General features: G+C 32.8%; 2 protein-coding genes across 8 annotated transcripts in view; one reads left to right on the top strand and one right to left on the bottom strand.

The window, feature by feature from the left end:
- LOC125663265 (cellular tumor antigen p53-like) overlaps window positions 1-14,765 on the bottom strand; it is a 52,560-nt gene that overhangs the window by 8,473 nt on the left and 29,322 nt on the right. For 5 of the 7 annotated variants that reach the window (XM_056152956.1, XM_056152957.1, XM_056152958.1 and 2 more), the window contains exons 3-10: window positions 8,059-8,184; window positions 7,625-7,751; window positions 4,956-5,054; window positions 3,464-3,534; window positions 2,492-2,570; window positions 2,111-2,297; window positions 1,514-1,730; window positions 1,249-1,364 (exon numbers count right to left, since the gene is read on the bottom strand). In XM_056152956.1, coding sequence (XP_056008931.1) covers window positions 1,249-1,364; window positions 1,514-1,730; window positions 2,111-2,297; window positions 2,492-2,570; window positions 3,464-3,534; window positions 4,956-5,054; window positions 7,625-7,751; window positions 8,059-8,184 — 1,022 coding nt within the window. Of the gene's footprint in view, window positions 1-1,248; window positions 1,365-1,513; window positions 1,731-2,110; window positions 2,298-2,491; window positions 2,571-3,463; window positions 3,535-4,955; window positions 5,055-6,043; window positions 7,602-7,624; window positions 7,752-8,058; window positions 8,185-9,662; window positions 9,806-14,765 lie in introns of those variants that run through there. The other 2 variants (XM_048895574.2, XM_048895581.2) reach the window with 2 other exon arrangements.
- LOC125663336 (WD repeat-containing protein WRAP73-like) overlaps window positions 9,915-14,765 on the top strand; it is a 47,161-nt gene continuing 42,310 nt past the window's right edge. Inside the window, exons 1-4 of the mRNA XM_048895632.2 lie at window positions 9,915-10,416; window positions 11,418-11,513; window positions 11,773-11,829; window positions 12,846-12,962. Of these exons, the coding sequence (XP_048751589.2) occupies window positions 10,348-10,416; window positions 11,418-11,513; window positions 11,773-11,829; window positions 12,846-12,962 (339 nt within the window). The 5' untranslated portion in view covers window positions 9,915-10,347. The remainder of the gene's footprint in view (window positions 10,417-11,417; window positions 11,514-11,772; window positions 11,830-12,845; window positions 12,963-14,765) is intronic.

Genomic DNA, 14,765 nt, shown 5'->3' with positions numbered 1-14,765 from the left:
ACAATGGGGTCATGACAACAGCTCTCAAGACATTTGTCCCGACCTGGCAAGCTAAAAAAAAAAACCTTCCATCAAGAATAGAACAAGTACAAGAGCAAACTAGGAAACTGATGAGTCCGAAAAAATTCTGCCAAAAATCTTAAAATCGAAACAGGTATTCCTGTCTAATCCAAGTATTATGCATAAAATTTACCAAAATTCCCAAGGAAACAAACAGTGATTAATATAGGAATCTGAGTATTACCCTTGAAGTCTATTATCTATCAATATCAAAAAAATTCAAAGTCCCATAACTCTGTAAAGACAAAGCTGATGAAATCTGAAAATCAAATGGATCTTCCTTTGCCTAATCCAAAGTGTCGTGTATAAAATAATTGAAAATTTTCCAGATGTCACATGCCATAGAAAGCACTGATTACTACAGGGCACCCACCACGTGGCAGGGCCCTAAATATACCCGTGAAATGTATTTTGTAATGTAATCAAAGAAAGGATTACTTTCCAGATGAACCATTTTTCAATTTTTAAAAACAATAAGCTCAGAGTGATCTTTTAACCCATTTTGATACTGGAGAGTATCAATCAAATGTTAGTTCTAAGATATCAAATTCAATAAAATTTCAACTCTAATGAAGCATAACTTGAGAACAAACTTATTACTTGGCACAAACACCATGCGGAACATGTAAAGATTTGATGATCCTACCTGTGTCAGTACGATTTCCATTCATGATTACCTAAGAAAGCATGACCTTAACCCTTGATCTTGAGAGATAGCAGACTTCTTCCTCCCTGTATGGAGACCAGGTTTGATATTTGTAGGCTTATTAGTATTCTTTTTATCCTTCCCACAAGATGTTGATGAATACACAAACACACAGAAACACTGCTTCCCACAAGATGTTGATGAATACACAGACAAACACACAGAAACACTGCTTTCCACAAGATGTTGATGAATACACAAACACACAGAAACACTGCTCCATTTCATTCATAGGACAACCTGTCTATTGTATCAAGTTCTATTATCCTTCCCTTCTATGGTGTTTTGTGCCTATAAAATTGCACACTGAAGTTTGACCTTGAAAAAATTGGCTGCTTCTTCAAATTACTGAGAACATGTTAACCAAGTCTGACGATCCTAGTCAACCCAAAAGACACTGTCAAACGACTGTTCCGTACCCTAATATGACCCGTTTAAGACGGGTGTATAAGATGTTTGACAGCATGACATTAAACACTTACCCTTCTTGGGGGATTGCTTGGCTGGTGGGAGGGAAGCCTTCTCGTCTGCTTTGCGATCTCGACCAGGACATGCACAGATTCTCACCTCCACAGCACGTCTTCCCAGTACTTGATTACTGAAATGGAAATTACAGTGTTAAAAAAAATAATTCAGCATTTCAAAAACCAACGACTTTACTTTGCCATCATATTTAATTTGTACTTTCTATTTTCACTTCATTCACTTGTATTACATACAAAATTGAATGGACTCCATCATACATACTCTCGTTCCAAAGTGAAAACAATCTGGATGGGTCGTCTGTTAGGGCCTCCCACACAGGACCCCAGACACATGAACTGGAACAGGTTGGTGACCCATTCAGATCCAGCCTGTGGCTGCTCGTGGGGTATGATCACACTCTGGCGAGACGTGTAGGAATCTTCGGTATACTTGGCTAGTTTATGCTCACATCTCACCAAATGTGTAGGGGCAGGATGATCTATAAATAGAATGTAGCAATTAAATTTGATATTTTTTTTTGAAAATCAGACAAACTTATGTTAAATCCACATCATTAAATGATTACTTCACTAACTGTACTTCTTCATCAGCTATTTTTCTCTTATGACAATATGGTAAATTTAGATAGTAGTTGTCTGTGTACAGCACTGATTAAATTTCAAACTTTCAGAGACATCACGACTGGTTATCAGTCCACATCCATAAAGGATTAGAGCTTGTAAGTACTTTAATCCACACAGTAGCAAGATAACCAACACTATACACATCCTCTACGTCATCAAACCCAAATAAAAATAAGGGCCTTAACTCTTCATAGATTCAATGAATTTTACTGCTAAAAAAAGAATTGCTTCTTACTTTCATTATTTTCTTTGGATGTTGCATGGTTAGGGCAACGTTTGACAGGTTCCTGAACATGTTCTGGTTTCATGAATATGGGCATAGCCCTAATAATACATCCTGCTGGTGGCTGCCTCTGTGTCTTGAATCTGACCGGGCAAGTTGTGGCCATTCTCACATAGAGCTTTTTCAATGATTCGGAGTACTACAGAAAAAAAAAGTCGGGAGTAACATACAGTGCCAGCTTATAATAAAGACATAATTCAACTTGAGTTTATTTGACAATCCCCCCCCCCCCTTTTTTTTTTTTTTTTTTTTTTTTTTTTTTTTTATAAAATATACATATGAAACAATTATTTGACTAATCAATTATTGAAAATCATTAGTGTTTCTTCATACCGTCCATGTGGTTGATTTGGTCTCTTTCGATGGTTGTGAAAAACTTATCTGGAATCCAGAATCCCCTGCATAGTCAGTGCTGCAAAGACAATGTAAATATATATAATAACCTTGATTTACATCACTAACACAAATGGATTTCTGAATTAATAACTCTTGAGATGTAAATATAACTGAATGTTTGTTATTCTCTCCCACAATATAAACATTTTGGATGTTAAAAGCAACTAAAATCAATATTATCCTGTGCCATGGGGAGAAAATGGATTTTTTGATATTATTCTGAAAAGAAAGTATTGACCCCATTACCAATATTCCAATACTTTTCACTGAATTTTCAAACTTTCTGTACAACAAAAAGAATTTATTGATTCCGCCTATCGACTTTCATGGTGGTTCGTACCTGTAGCATTCAGTATGTAAATTATTAACTTGAACAAAAAAATTGATTTTTCTCCAGAATTCCAATCTCCTTTACTTTCAGTAGTTTATAAATTTTTAATACTTAAAACCTTTTTTTTTCAAAGTGGTTTTTTTTATGAGCTTTTTTTTTTAAAATCATACACAACTCATTCCCCTAAGAGCCTTCAACAGCAATTTAAATATGACACACTTTGTTGATCAAGCACAATGTTGACATTAGATATTTTGAAGCGGTTTCAAGTTTGTTCATGTCGCTAGGGATTTAAATGAAGGCTTTAAAGAAATAATCGTACCGTTACAATTCAACACAGATCAGGCCAAATTAGTTAGAATTCCATTCCAGTGATTCTTTGCAGAGTTTCTTTGTACATATTTCAGAAAAATAAATGATGATCCTACAATAAACTGTTATACCCTGATCTTATCACAAGTCCCCCTTTTTAATTTATGGTACTGAAATTTCAATCAAAACAAAGAAGTTTAAACTCAGAGTTGTTTTATGTAAAGTTTACTCATAAACCACCCAGACATTATTTCGTATGTACTTACTTTGATGGTACAGTGGGTATGGGTGATGTCATGCTTGTGTGGGGCGAATATGGCGGCGGTGATGTAATGGTCTGAAATGAAAATATTAATTCATCAATAAATCTCAAAACATAAACTGCTAAATTACATGTAATTAACCATATCACATACTTCATAATCACACCTTCATTTCATTATAATACACTGAAGATTTTTCTGTAATCTTAAAACAGTCATTAATGTTCTTTATATCTCACTCTTTCATTCTCATCATACTAAATATAAGCTTACTTGTATATGGAACACTGATAGTACTAAAAAATTCTACAGTCCAGTACATGTTTATATAGGGAGTCAAACACTGTAATTAACTTGATCTGTTTATGCAGCATTGATTGAATGTAATCAAACAAAATTGAATATCTCATTGTCAATTAGATAAACAGGGGTCTGATGGAAGGGCTTGGCATCATTGGCATGTAGAGTGAACTATGTACACAGAATCTAGAAGAAATGGTTAAATCTGGCTGTCAAATTCTGAACTCAGGTGACACTTCCAAAACATGATTTATGCATTCTTGTATTTGATATTTAGATTTCATTTTCTTACTTTCACTTTTGTCCATTATGTAATTTAAAGTAACGTTTCTCTGATGATTTAAAGTAGCTTGTAAATGTCACAGTCTTTCATGCATACATTGTGAACACGGTGAATTTACTTGATATCTGACTTGAGACCGATTTTGCACTTCAATATTCATAATCACGGACCAAAATGTAAAGTGATCCCAAATTCCTTACATCTTTATATCTGTTAGTTGTGTTACAAGACACCAAAGGAATGTACAGTATGTATAATGTACAGTATGTATAATGTACAGTATGTATAATGTACAGTATGTATAATGTACTCACATTAATGGAGTGTACAGTAAGTAAAATGTACTCACACTAATGGAGTGTACAGTACGTATAATGTACTCACATAAATGTAGAGTACAGTATGTAAAATGTACAGTACGTAAAATGTACTCACATTGGAGAGTACAATACATATAATGTACTCACATTGGAGTGTACAGTACATATAATGTACTCACATTAATGGAGTGTACAGTATGTATAATGTACTCACATTAATGGAGTGTACAGTATGTATAATGTACTCACATTAATGGAGTATGTATAATGTACTCACATTAATGGAGTGTACAGTATGTATAATGTGCTCACATTCATGGAGTGTACTGTATGTATAATGTACTCACATTAATGGAGTGTACTGTATGTATAATGTACTCACATTCATGGAGTGTACTGTATGTATAATGTACTCACATTCATGGAGTGTACTGTATGTATAATGTACTCACATTCATGGAGTGTACTGTATGTATAATGTACTCACATTCATGGAGTGTACTGTATGTATAATGTACTCACATTCATGGAGTGTACTGTATGTATAATGTACTCACATTAATGGAGTGTACTGTATGTATAATATACTCACATCATTGTATGGGGACGACGCTGTGCTGCTGCCTATTATACCAGTCTGGGAATCTGGACTCATTGACGAAGCTGTGGACTGTGGAATGATGGGGTTTAGCTGCAACAACCAAAAACACATTTCTTAATCCTTTATTAAGTGTGCAAAACCTCTAGTACCCAGACCTGATATCACGCAATGGACTTATACTACTTTTCGCAAAACTCACTTCAACATTGAACATTTTCTCGACTTTCACATTGACTGTTATTAAGTTGAGATTCAAATGCCTTTTCTTTTATCATAAAATTGGTTTGATATTGATTGCTATTGCTTCAAGTTCATTATGGAATGGTACAAGAAATTCTCATAGAATTTTCTGTATTCATTTTTTCTCTCCACAGAAATCAATAATTCATCATGAAAAGATTCTGTGACCTGTTAATTTAATGAAAAATGCATTTACACTTAATTATCTTGACAAGGGCCTGATTGCTCAATCTAATATAGAATCAATGAGAGATGATGATGGGGACCTGCTATTATCGGATAAGCCTAATTATTTGTGGTGACCAGTCTCTTCACAGATCAATACTTTTCAGGGCGACAATTAAGCTGTCCTCCAATGAGAAAGCCCAAGAATTAACATAAAACATTTAGTAGGGAAATTTATGGAAACACAAGACCAATCTTTCCCCCATCCTTTTTACCAATAACACAATGCCTGAAACATAAGAACTGCCAAATCCCTTATCAGCTTTGGCAGAAAGAAATTTAAATCTACTATTGAATTTTGAAAGCCACATATACCTACAATTATAAGTATACACTTGCACACAGCTTGACAACTCATTCATGGGACAACTATTTATAGAAAGACTCAGAATATACCACTTATATATTTCAATCAATCAATTACTCTTCTTTTAAATTCTGTTAATTAATATCTTTAAAAAATGTTTTCTATTATTTTACACAGAAAAAAGAGCAATAAGAAATAATTACACCCATGAAGGATTAGTATTCAAGTTGAACTCGGGGGGAAAATTGTTTTAAAAAGATGTTGAATTTTTCAGTAATGAAATGTCAACAATTTATACTTCACTTACCCTGTAGGTAGTAAATCCAGTTCTTTCAAATTTAATCATTTTGGACGGATGATGATAAATAAAAAATAAGCTAGCTATCACAGTACACTGCCTGTACTTCTTGAAATAAATATCACAAAAAGTTAAAAGTAAAAATACTCCTCACAAAAGCATTTCAAATTGTAAACTAGTTTATAGTGAATAAAACATTTGCCTGTACGCAGGTACAAACTTGTATAAAGTCCATGCGACAATCTACCTGCCTGAACACGTAGATATTGGCAGAGTTCAATACCTGGTGATCAATAAGTATTTATAATATGATAATGCCTCTACTTTAAGGTGACGCAAAGGGGGGAACAAAAGATTGATTTAAATGGACATTTGTTATGCATGACCTCATTTACAATTTGTACCTTTTTTTCTTAGGTTTATACATTTTTAATAGCTTCTGAAATCATTTCTTGGTGGAACTGTACATTATTGAAAGTGGCATTCTGTTGTCTTGGTTACATGGTTTAATTCTATATATAGCATGGCAGCATGGCTTTGTTTAGATCAGACAACAAGGCTGTGCAAACAATGAGTGTATACTCCTCAGGTAACTCCATTTAAAGTCTTCCATACTTGTAAATATTTAACCCAGTTTTGCAGTAATATAACATTAAATGCATGATTAGCTAATGCAATACAAACCCAGTTTAACAATGTCCTTTTAGCACATCCAAGTAATGGTCTTACAACTAATTAAACCAACAAAGTGTGTCAGCTGGTAGGAGAAATACAGATATATACCCCCAGTGGTCTAATATTAAACACGCACAATGATTATCATCAGATTTAGACTTTCATTTATAATTCAGCAAGCACTGAGTAAGGTTGAAAGGAATGATTAACAGGAAACAAAATCTGGCTTTGCATCCAATGGGTTTTACACTCTTTATCAAATTTTCTGTTGTATGCCGAGTCTTTATACAGTTAAAGACAAACAGAAAATAAATGAGCTTATTTTCAGATTAATACACAGAGATGTGTTGAATACAGTTCTGACAGACACGTAACCAACTTAACACTATAAACATAGTAAACATAGGGATTTGAGCATATTCAGCATAGAGAGTACTGTGCTGAAGTTCCATTGATTTCCTGACATGTCTTTCAAATCTTGTGTAAATATTCAAATGGAATTCAATGCAGCCAAGATAGAGTTAATCATAATTATATATAGAGATTTTTTTCAACCAGAAAATAGTAAAGAATAAAATTTGTCTACTTATGCTCTCTTTCAAACTGCAGATATCTATATAAATTTTTAATGGAAATTTATGCTTCTGACGTGCCCACACAAAACAAATATTCTGCTGTTTATCTGACAAAAAAATAGTAGTTGCCTAGCGTTACTACTCAATTCGCAAAAGTGCAGCATGACAATTTTTCAAAGAAATATGATCATTAGACTCAGGGACAAGTTATATGTATTACAAAGGTAAGCTGGTCATCTAATGTGAAAACATCAAAGATATATAAAGGGCAATTAGGAAAATGGTGAAATGACCGCTTGTATAAAAACAAAAAACAACAAAACCCCCAAAAAAACCTTACCAGATCCGTGATGGAGTCCTGGTTTGACTTGATCTGAAACCTTTCAATCTGAAGACTGGTGGTATCCTCATCCTCATTCTCCTCGTAATTATAACCCAGATCTCTATGTTGAATCTGGGTATAATTCCTGAAGCAAATTAAAGAATTCACTGTATAACTCAATACACATAAAGCTAACCATGATAACCAACAAATTTTAATTCAATCTTATTTTTGTCTCACTTCATTTCACACACTACAAACATTATTCCACCCATTTTACACTTGCCCAAAGCCATGCCTTTGCTACTCTACAGTAACAAATGAATTCATAAAAAAGGGAACAATTTCCACGTACAGTGCAAATAAATATCTATACTGGGTATCGTATATCTCCCCCCCCCCCCCCCCCCCCCCCCCCCCCAGGATGTAAACTAATTTTATAGAGAGCCTACCCATGGTCAGTGCATTCTTCTAGACTATTCCACAAATAGTCGAAGGTCTCTTGTGATAATGGCGGCCCTATCGTTGTGCTTTGCGACATCTGGGACGGTATTTTGGATATGTTGTATTTTCCAAATCTGGAATAGAAAGTTAGAAACATACCATTCAAATATCTGAGTAAACTTAATTCACAAAATGGGAAAAAGGATACTATCTTTTTTTCCACCAATACATTAAAAAAGGGAGAGGGCAATCAAGTATATAGAGAGTTTAGTTAAGTTTTAGCTGTTATCATTATTTAAATCAATTACTGATTTCAGATATACATGTATCTGTAGTGACTAACTAACACTGGCCTTGACCCCACCCACCCCCTCTCCCCCAATATTTTTACATTATTCACAAATTACGTGTTTTAAGATCAATCTCCTTTTCATGTTTTATTTTTCTATCAATATTTCAATGTTGGTTTATCTGATGAAAACAAACTTTTTAGCTAAATTTTTTTAAAAGGTATTCGGTTGCCTATCAATTTTAAGTAGTCTACCTGGATCTTCCATGCTCTGTCAAGTAAATACACACAGTGTGCAAGTAAGCATGGAAACCAATTCTATAGAAATTGATCTCAAGCTTTCTATTGACAAACCCAAGACAGTAAACTCCATCTATTTAAAAATTTCTAACAAAATTTCTATTGAAAATATAAAGACTTGTGGGTCAGAGGGAAAATATAAATGTCAACAAAAATGAATAACAATTTCATGTGATCTCCAAGGAAAAGTACACAGCCAAGGGACAAAAAGTTTAATCCACTTATCAAACAAACTTGACTGATAAATTTTACTCTTTGACATGTTCAAGAATCCTTGTAAGAATTAATTTTCTCAGTATTTGTAAACTGTACCATAGATCACTATAACACAGAAACTTCCGTCAGTTCTGATCTAAAAAAAAAATTCTGGCATTCACAGGGCTGCAGCTAAATATCTATTAATCTTAAACCTGCATTATTGTACTTTTTAAAATTTGCAAATGAATTGTATTTTGTTTGTTACATTTGTCTCAAGGAATTTTTTTCCTTTTTTACGAATTTCACTGTATATCCTTTCTTTTATCAATAACTGTTTACTTCCATTGCAATAAATATTCATAAAATAAAATCTATATTTTTCTATCTATCATTGTAACAATGGAATTAAAACTGTTGTAACAATTTCTACATAACACCTAAGTAGTAATAATTATATCAACTCAAAGACAGTTATATTTTGACTCATCAATAAGTAAAGTGAAAATTTGTTAAAATTTACCGGCACTTTCACGACTCCCTTATCATTTTATCAGTCAATTTGTTTACATTACTTACCCTAGTCGAAGTGACCAGGCCACGGAGGAATATGATCCTCAAAATAATACATTGATACAGTTCAGAAACACAGACACATCTAACAGTAACAAAATAGTTCACACAAATTGTGTTGGTCAACCGCCATTCGAAAAACATTACCAATCGGCTTTTAGCCTATGTGTGCACAGCACAATTTAGCCTTGTGAATATGTACACGAATTCTTTAAGAAGTCCGAGTTGACATTGCAAAAGTTGGTGTATACTTACGAATAATGCTGCCGATTACGGCTACATATGAAATGACATAAAAAAATGAATTGAACACAAATGGTGATCCTAACGTAGACTTCCCACACTCTAACCACTCTCTTTACACTGTCAATTTTGGATCTATATACCACGTGGTTTTCTATTTATTATGGCGGTGCATATTCGCGGGAAACGCGTTATAACAGAAAAAAATATACGGTAATATTGATTCAAGGTTGAAGAGTAGTAAAAATCGTCACCTACCTGTTCCTGTAATTTACTTTAGCCATCATAACTATTTTTAATGGAATTAAGCATCCATTTACCTGTATTATACGCGATACTCACCGTTATTAACTGTATTAATTGACCAATCAGAGCGGAGCATTGTCGGGAGTCCGCGGATTGAACTGAGAAGTTGTTGCTTATGAAAACACACACCTGTGATCTTCTATGCTTCCCGTGGTGCAATTAATTGGATAATTACTTAACGATACGGTACCTCTCTACCGTTATAAATCAAAGTGATTGTGAGTTCTGCCGCTAACAGTGAGCTGCAAAAATGCACTTTTCCATGACTGACAAATAAGATGGCGAATGTCGCATGTTGACACATGCTGATATCAGCGTTTAGAGTGTATTTTCTTATTGTGTAATCGAGATTACCTTTCGTTATATTCATTTAAAAACTGAAGAAACTGGCATGAATTTTTCCGAGTTGTTCCGTCAAAGTAGTCAAATTTGCAAGTTTTCCACTGACGGAAAGTATTTGGTAAGCAGAATGGTTGTTCTATTCATGTGTAATGTTGTAAATGCTATTAGTGCAGAGAATTGTACAACATCCTATGAAACTTCAAACAGCTATTTTCATGAATTTTTAGTACATGTAACACCTTGTTAAAGATCTCCTATATACATGAAATAAAATTAACCTAATACATCAAATTTCATTCAACATCATTGTCAGATGATTCATGTGTAAATTAGGCCCCAGCACATACAGTTTGCAAGCTATTCTCTTATGTCTGCAGGCTTAATTTCATATATGTATCATAGTAAGAGGTATTATTCAATAATATTAAAATTGAAAAAAAAACTATGTATTGTAAATAATTCAATTTACACACAATTATTAAATTCCCCACAAAGTGATCAGTATTCAATGCTGAGTTGTTGCTCTTTGGTTAAGTAATCTTACAGCAAGGTGTCAAATTAATAACTGTGCGGAATTAGGGATAATCTGAAGGACATATTAAGCATCAATCAATAGACTAATCAGTACTTGGATTATTGTATAATTGTACAAATTATATGCTGTAAAATGGAGAATGGGAAAAGTAACACATGCTTTATCCCTTTTATTACACTTCATTTAGTTCCTAAGCAGATTATATCAAGAAAAACCCTTAATCCATAAAATTGTATTCTTCACACTCACAATAAAGTTTGACGAGAGAAAATTTTGCTTTGATAACTTGTAAACATAGCACAAAACAGTGTCAGTTTTTGATTATATAAATTACTGAACTTAAGAGCTTCAAAGTAAGCTTTCATTGAACATCACATATTTATACTTACATGTAATTGAATTCTGTACTTGACACTCCATGTCATAGTGAAAAAAAAGTGTGAATGTAGTAACAATGCATTGGATGTTATTCAAATACTTGAACTTTATCTTTTTTCATTTGAAGTATACAATTTGCATCATGGTGAATAAATAAATTTAATTGATTCATTTAAAAGTTATAATATGTGTTTGATTATTTATAGGCTTCTGTGGTTGAATTTCGCCTGGTGATAAGAGATGTGGACACCCTACAGATTCAGAATCTTTACACATGCCTAGATACCATACAGCACATAGAGGTTAATGCTTCACACAATATTAATAAAGATGCTGATTTTTACCTTAAAAATTCAGTCATTTATTAATCATGTAAATGAAACGGTGAATCCCAATCGCTATGCAATTCTGATGAGTTGCTAGTATTAAGTAATTCACATCTAAATGATTAATATTTCACAGCATAAAATGAGAAGCAATAGTGTTTTATATCATTCAGCAAAAAAAAAAAAAAAAAAAAATTATTATAAAAATTATAAAATGTTTGATGAATTCTTGCAGTGGTCATCAGATTCCCAGTTTGTTTTGTGTGGACTGTTCAAGAGAGGCATTGTGCAGGTCAGGTATTCTGCAAGCATTCACAGATTCTTGTGCATATATTGATAACACTGAATTCAGCTTTGCTCTCAGTGTTACTCTTTCTTTACTGAATTTAAATCAATATTTTCCATCCCCAAGCATATCCAGCTTTTCAGGTTATCAAAACAGTGTAGAGACTGTAGAAAGGCTATTGCAAGAATTTGGAATGAGAAAACATTGGATAATTATTATCACGGATAAAACACAAATTTGTACATTCTATATGTAAAAATCTAGAATGTGTGTATATATATATAATTTACCTATGAAATATCATAAAAAAGTAGAAGTAACAATGGAAAAACTCTTTTTATTTATCTTGTAATCTTTTAAAAATAAGATCTTAATTGCCAATCAAATTCACACCCAGCCACCCACTGTGATAAATGCATGGTTAAATCTTTGAAGTTTTCCTAAATCCATAGCCTTTGTAAAGAATTCCAATTAGTTTATTACAGTTACATCTCACAAGTACAAGTAGCCTGGGAGGGTTATCTCTCTTGTTTGTAAATCTCCTTGTTTTTAAATTTATTTATAAGCACAAGCAATTTTCATCTGTGACCAGACTTAAAAGGGTATGAAGATGTTATCAAGCATATATACATTATGCAATATATATATATCTAAAATATAATGAAAATGTGCCTGTTACCCATTCAACTATGCAATATCTATTTATGAATATTGTAATTTTTCGAGGTTGTACCTTGCTTGCATGCAAAGAAGGGACTTAAATTTTGATAGCATTTGGTTTTATCTCAATTCTTTTGTTGTAATATGGTTTAATGTCTCTGGCAGTTCACTCGATGCAAATTAGTTAGAATACATTGAAGAACCATTAGCAATAACAAGAATATTGTGTTACCAATTGGGGGGAAAAAATGCACACCTACTCTTGTTTAAGATATAACAAATGCAAAATATCAAAACAATAACATAAAATTACACATGATGACATTCAGTATCATAAACAAGTATTTGTCGTCAAATTACAGGTCTGGTCTATCGAACAGCCAGAATGGACCTGTAAGATCGACGAGGGGTCAGCTGGATTGTGTGCAGCCAGGTGGAGCCCGGACGGGCGACACATCCTTACCACTGCTGATTTTTATGTAGGTAGCAGATGTGTACAAGAAAAATTTACAAATGCTTGTTGGTGAATTGTAATTCAAAAGAACTGAAGTTTGTCTATCAACAACTTCTCTACTTTTTTAATCAAAAAGTAACTTTGCAGTTGTGGTATACATATTTTTTTAAAATATATATCTCAGTGTACAGTACAAAAATTTACATACTGCATCGTAATGATATATGTAGCAGTCATTTTGTGCATGTATACATGTATGTTAAACGGACCCTTTAAAGGCAAGAGAGAAATTATTGAATCAAAATTTTATTTATGATACAGCTGTCACAAGGTTTAGAGAATTAAAGGGGAAATAAGCAAAGAAATAAAATGATAAATATTGTTCATTTGAAATAGCAATATCATTGATGGATTTACTTACTGAGCTTGAACAGTGGCAGTGCTCATAGTCTTGAGTCTCTGGCAGTTTTATGTGCTATGTTCACCAGACAAGCGTGGTAAGGCACTCTTAACAAAGACTGTTACTGCCATATTTTTACAGTCCTTTTACAAGCTATCAATTTTTTTCTTTGAACTTGTTTGTATTGAATCATTTGAGATAAGGTTTCCAGCCTAACATCTTTAATTTTTTTTTTGAAATGGGGCAATAGTTTAATTGTGAGTGACACTGGACAATTTTCAGCTAGAATAATTACCAATGGATTTTATTGTACTGCCACTTTTTTTCTTCAAATGGTGAATTGTTGTAAGATTGTGAACTTTAAAGTATTTCCTATAAAAAGAATTGAATGTTTGGTTCAACACTAAATTTGTTTCCACTCTTAATTTCTGTATCCTTTATTAAACTGTTGAAATGTGTTTCATCTAAATTATGATTATTTGTGCATATGTACATGTATGGTATTTAGTCTTGATGAAAGTTACATTCATTGTACAACTATGAACATAGGATATAATATTAACATTAAAAGCAAATGAACTCTGAAGTAAATACTGGTAACATAAACATTTAAATTTTGGAGGCTGTTAGTGCAAGAGATTTTTGTGAAAATTATGAAACATGTTTATTTTTAGGAGTTTTTGTTGATTTTGCCAAATATTGATCACTGTAATTTTTTTGCATTGTACAAAATGTTATCTACAGGGAAACGGGTCATTTATTTCATAACTCACTGATATATAATGGAAACGCCAAGTCTTCTATTTGTAAGATTTTAAGAGTTTTGTATATAAAGGAAGGAAAATTAAGGTTTCTTACTTTGATCTTGTTACCAAAATTACAGAGTAGTGGCATTTATTGCATTTAAATATCATGTTTAAAAGCAATATCAGCTTCTGCATTATGACCAAATCATATATTTTCAATTTTTTGTGAATTCCATTTTTATGTTAATCATTAGCATGATTAGCACTATAAATTTTTTTTCAGAGAAATTTTGAATTGAACCATGTTAATTGATGTGAACACACCCATTTTAACATGTCCCTGTAAACATGGTGTGAATATATAATCTCGGTAGTGTCGGCAGCTTGCATTAGGAATTTAAATGAGAGAAGTTTCACATCCCACTAATTTTGAGATGGCACTTAGTTGCATGGTTAGGTGTGGAACAGAATCTAGACCTTTACTAGTCTACTTTTTACATCACTTTAGTTGGGGTTCGAAAGATACATAAGTTCATAAACATTCCTTCAGAAAAAACCCATAACTTTCACTTCAAATTTGAGCATTGACGAAGGAGCATTTAATTATAACAACCACGGTTATTATTAATTTACATACATATATATAAATGAATTTTTTCCGCATGTTACGCAAAATTATGAA

This window comes from Ostrea edulis, chromosome 1 (assembly GCF_947568905.1).
Source record: "Ostrea edulis chromosome 1, xbOstEdul1.1, whole genome shotgun sequence".
NCBI lineage: Eukaryota > Metazoa > Mollusca > Bivalvia > Ostreida > Ostreidae > Ostrea > Ostrea edulis.
Note: the sequence above shows the minus strand (reverse complement) of the source record. Positions and strands in the feature narration are given on the sequence as shown.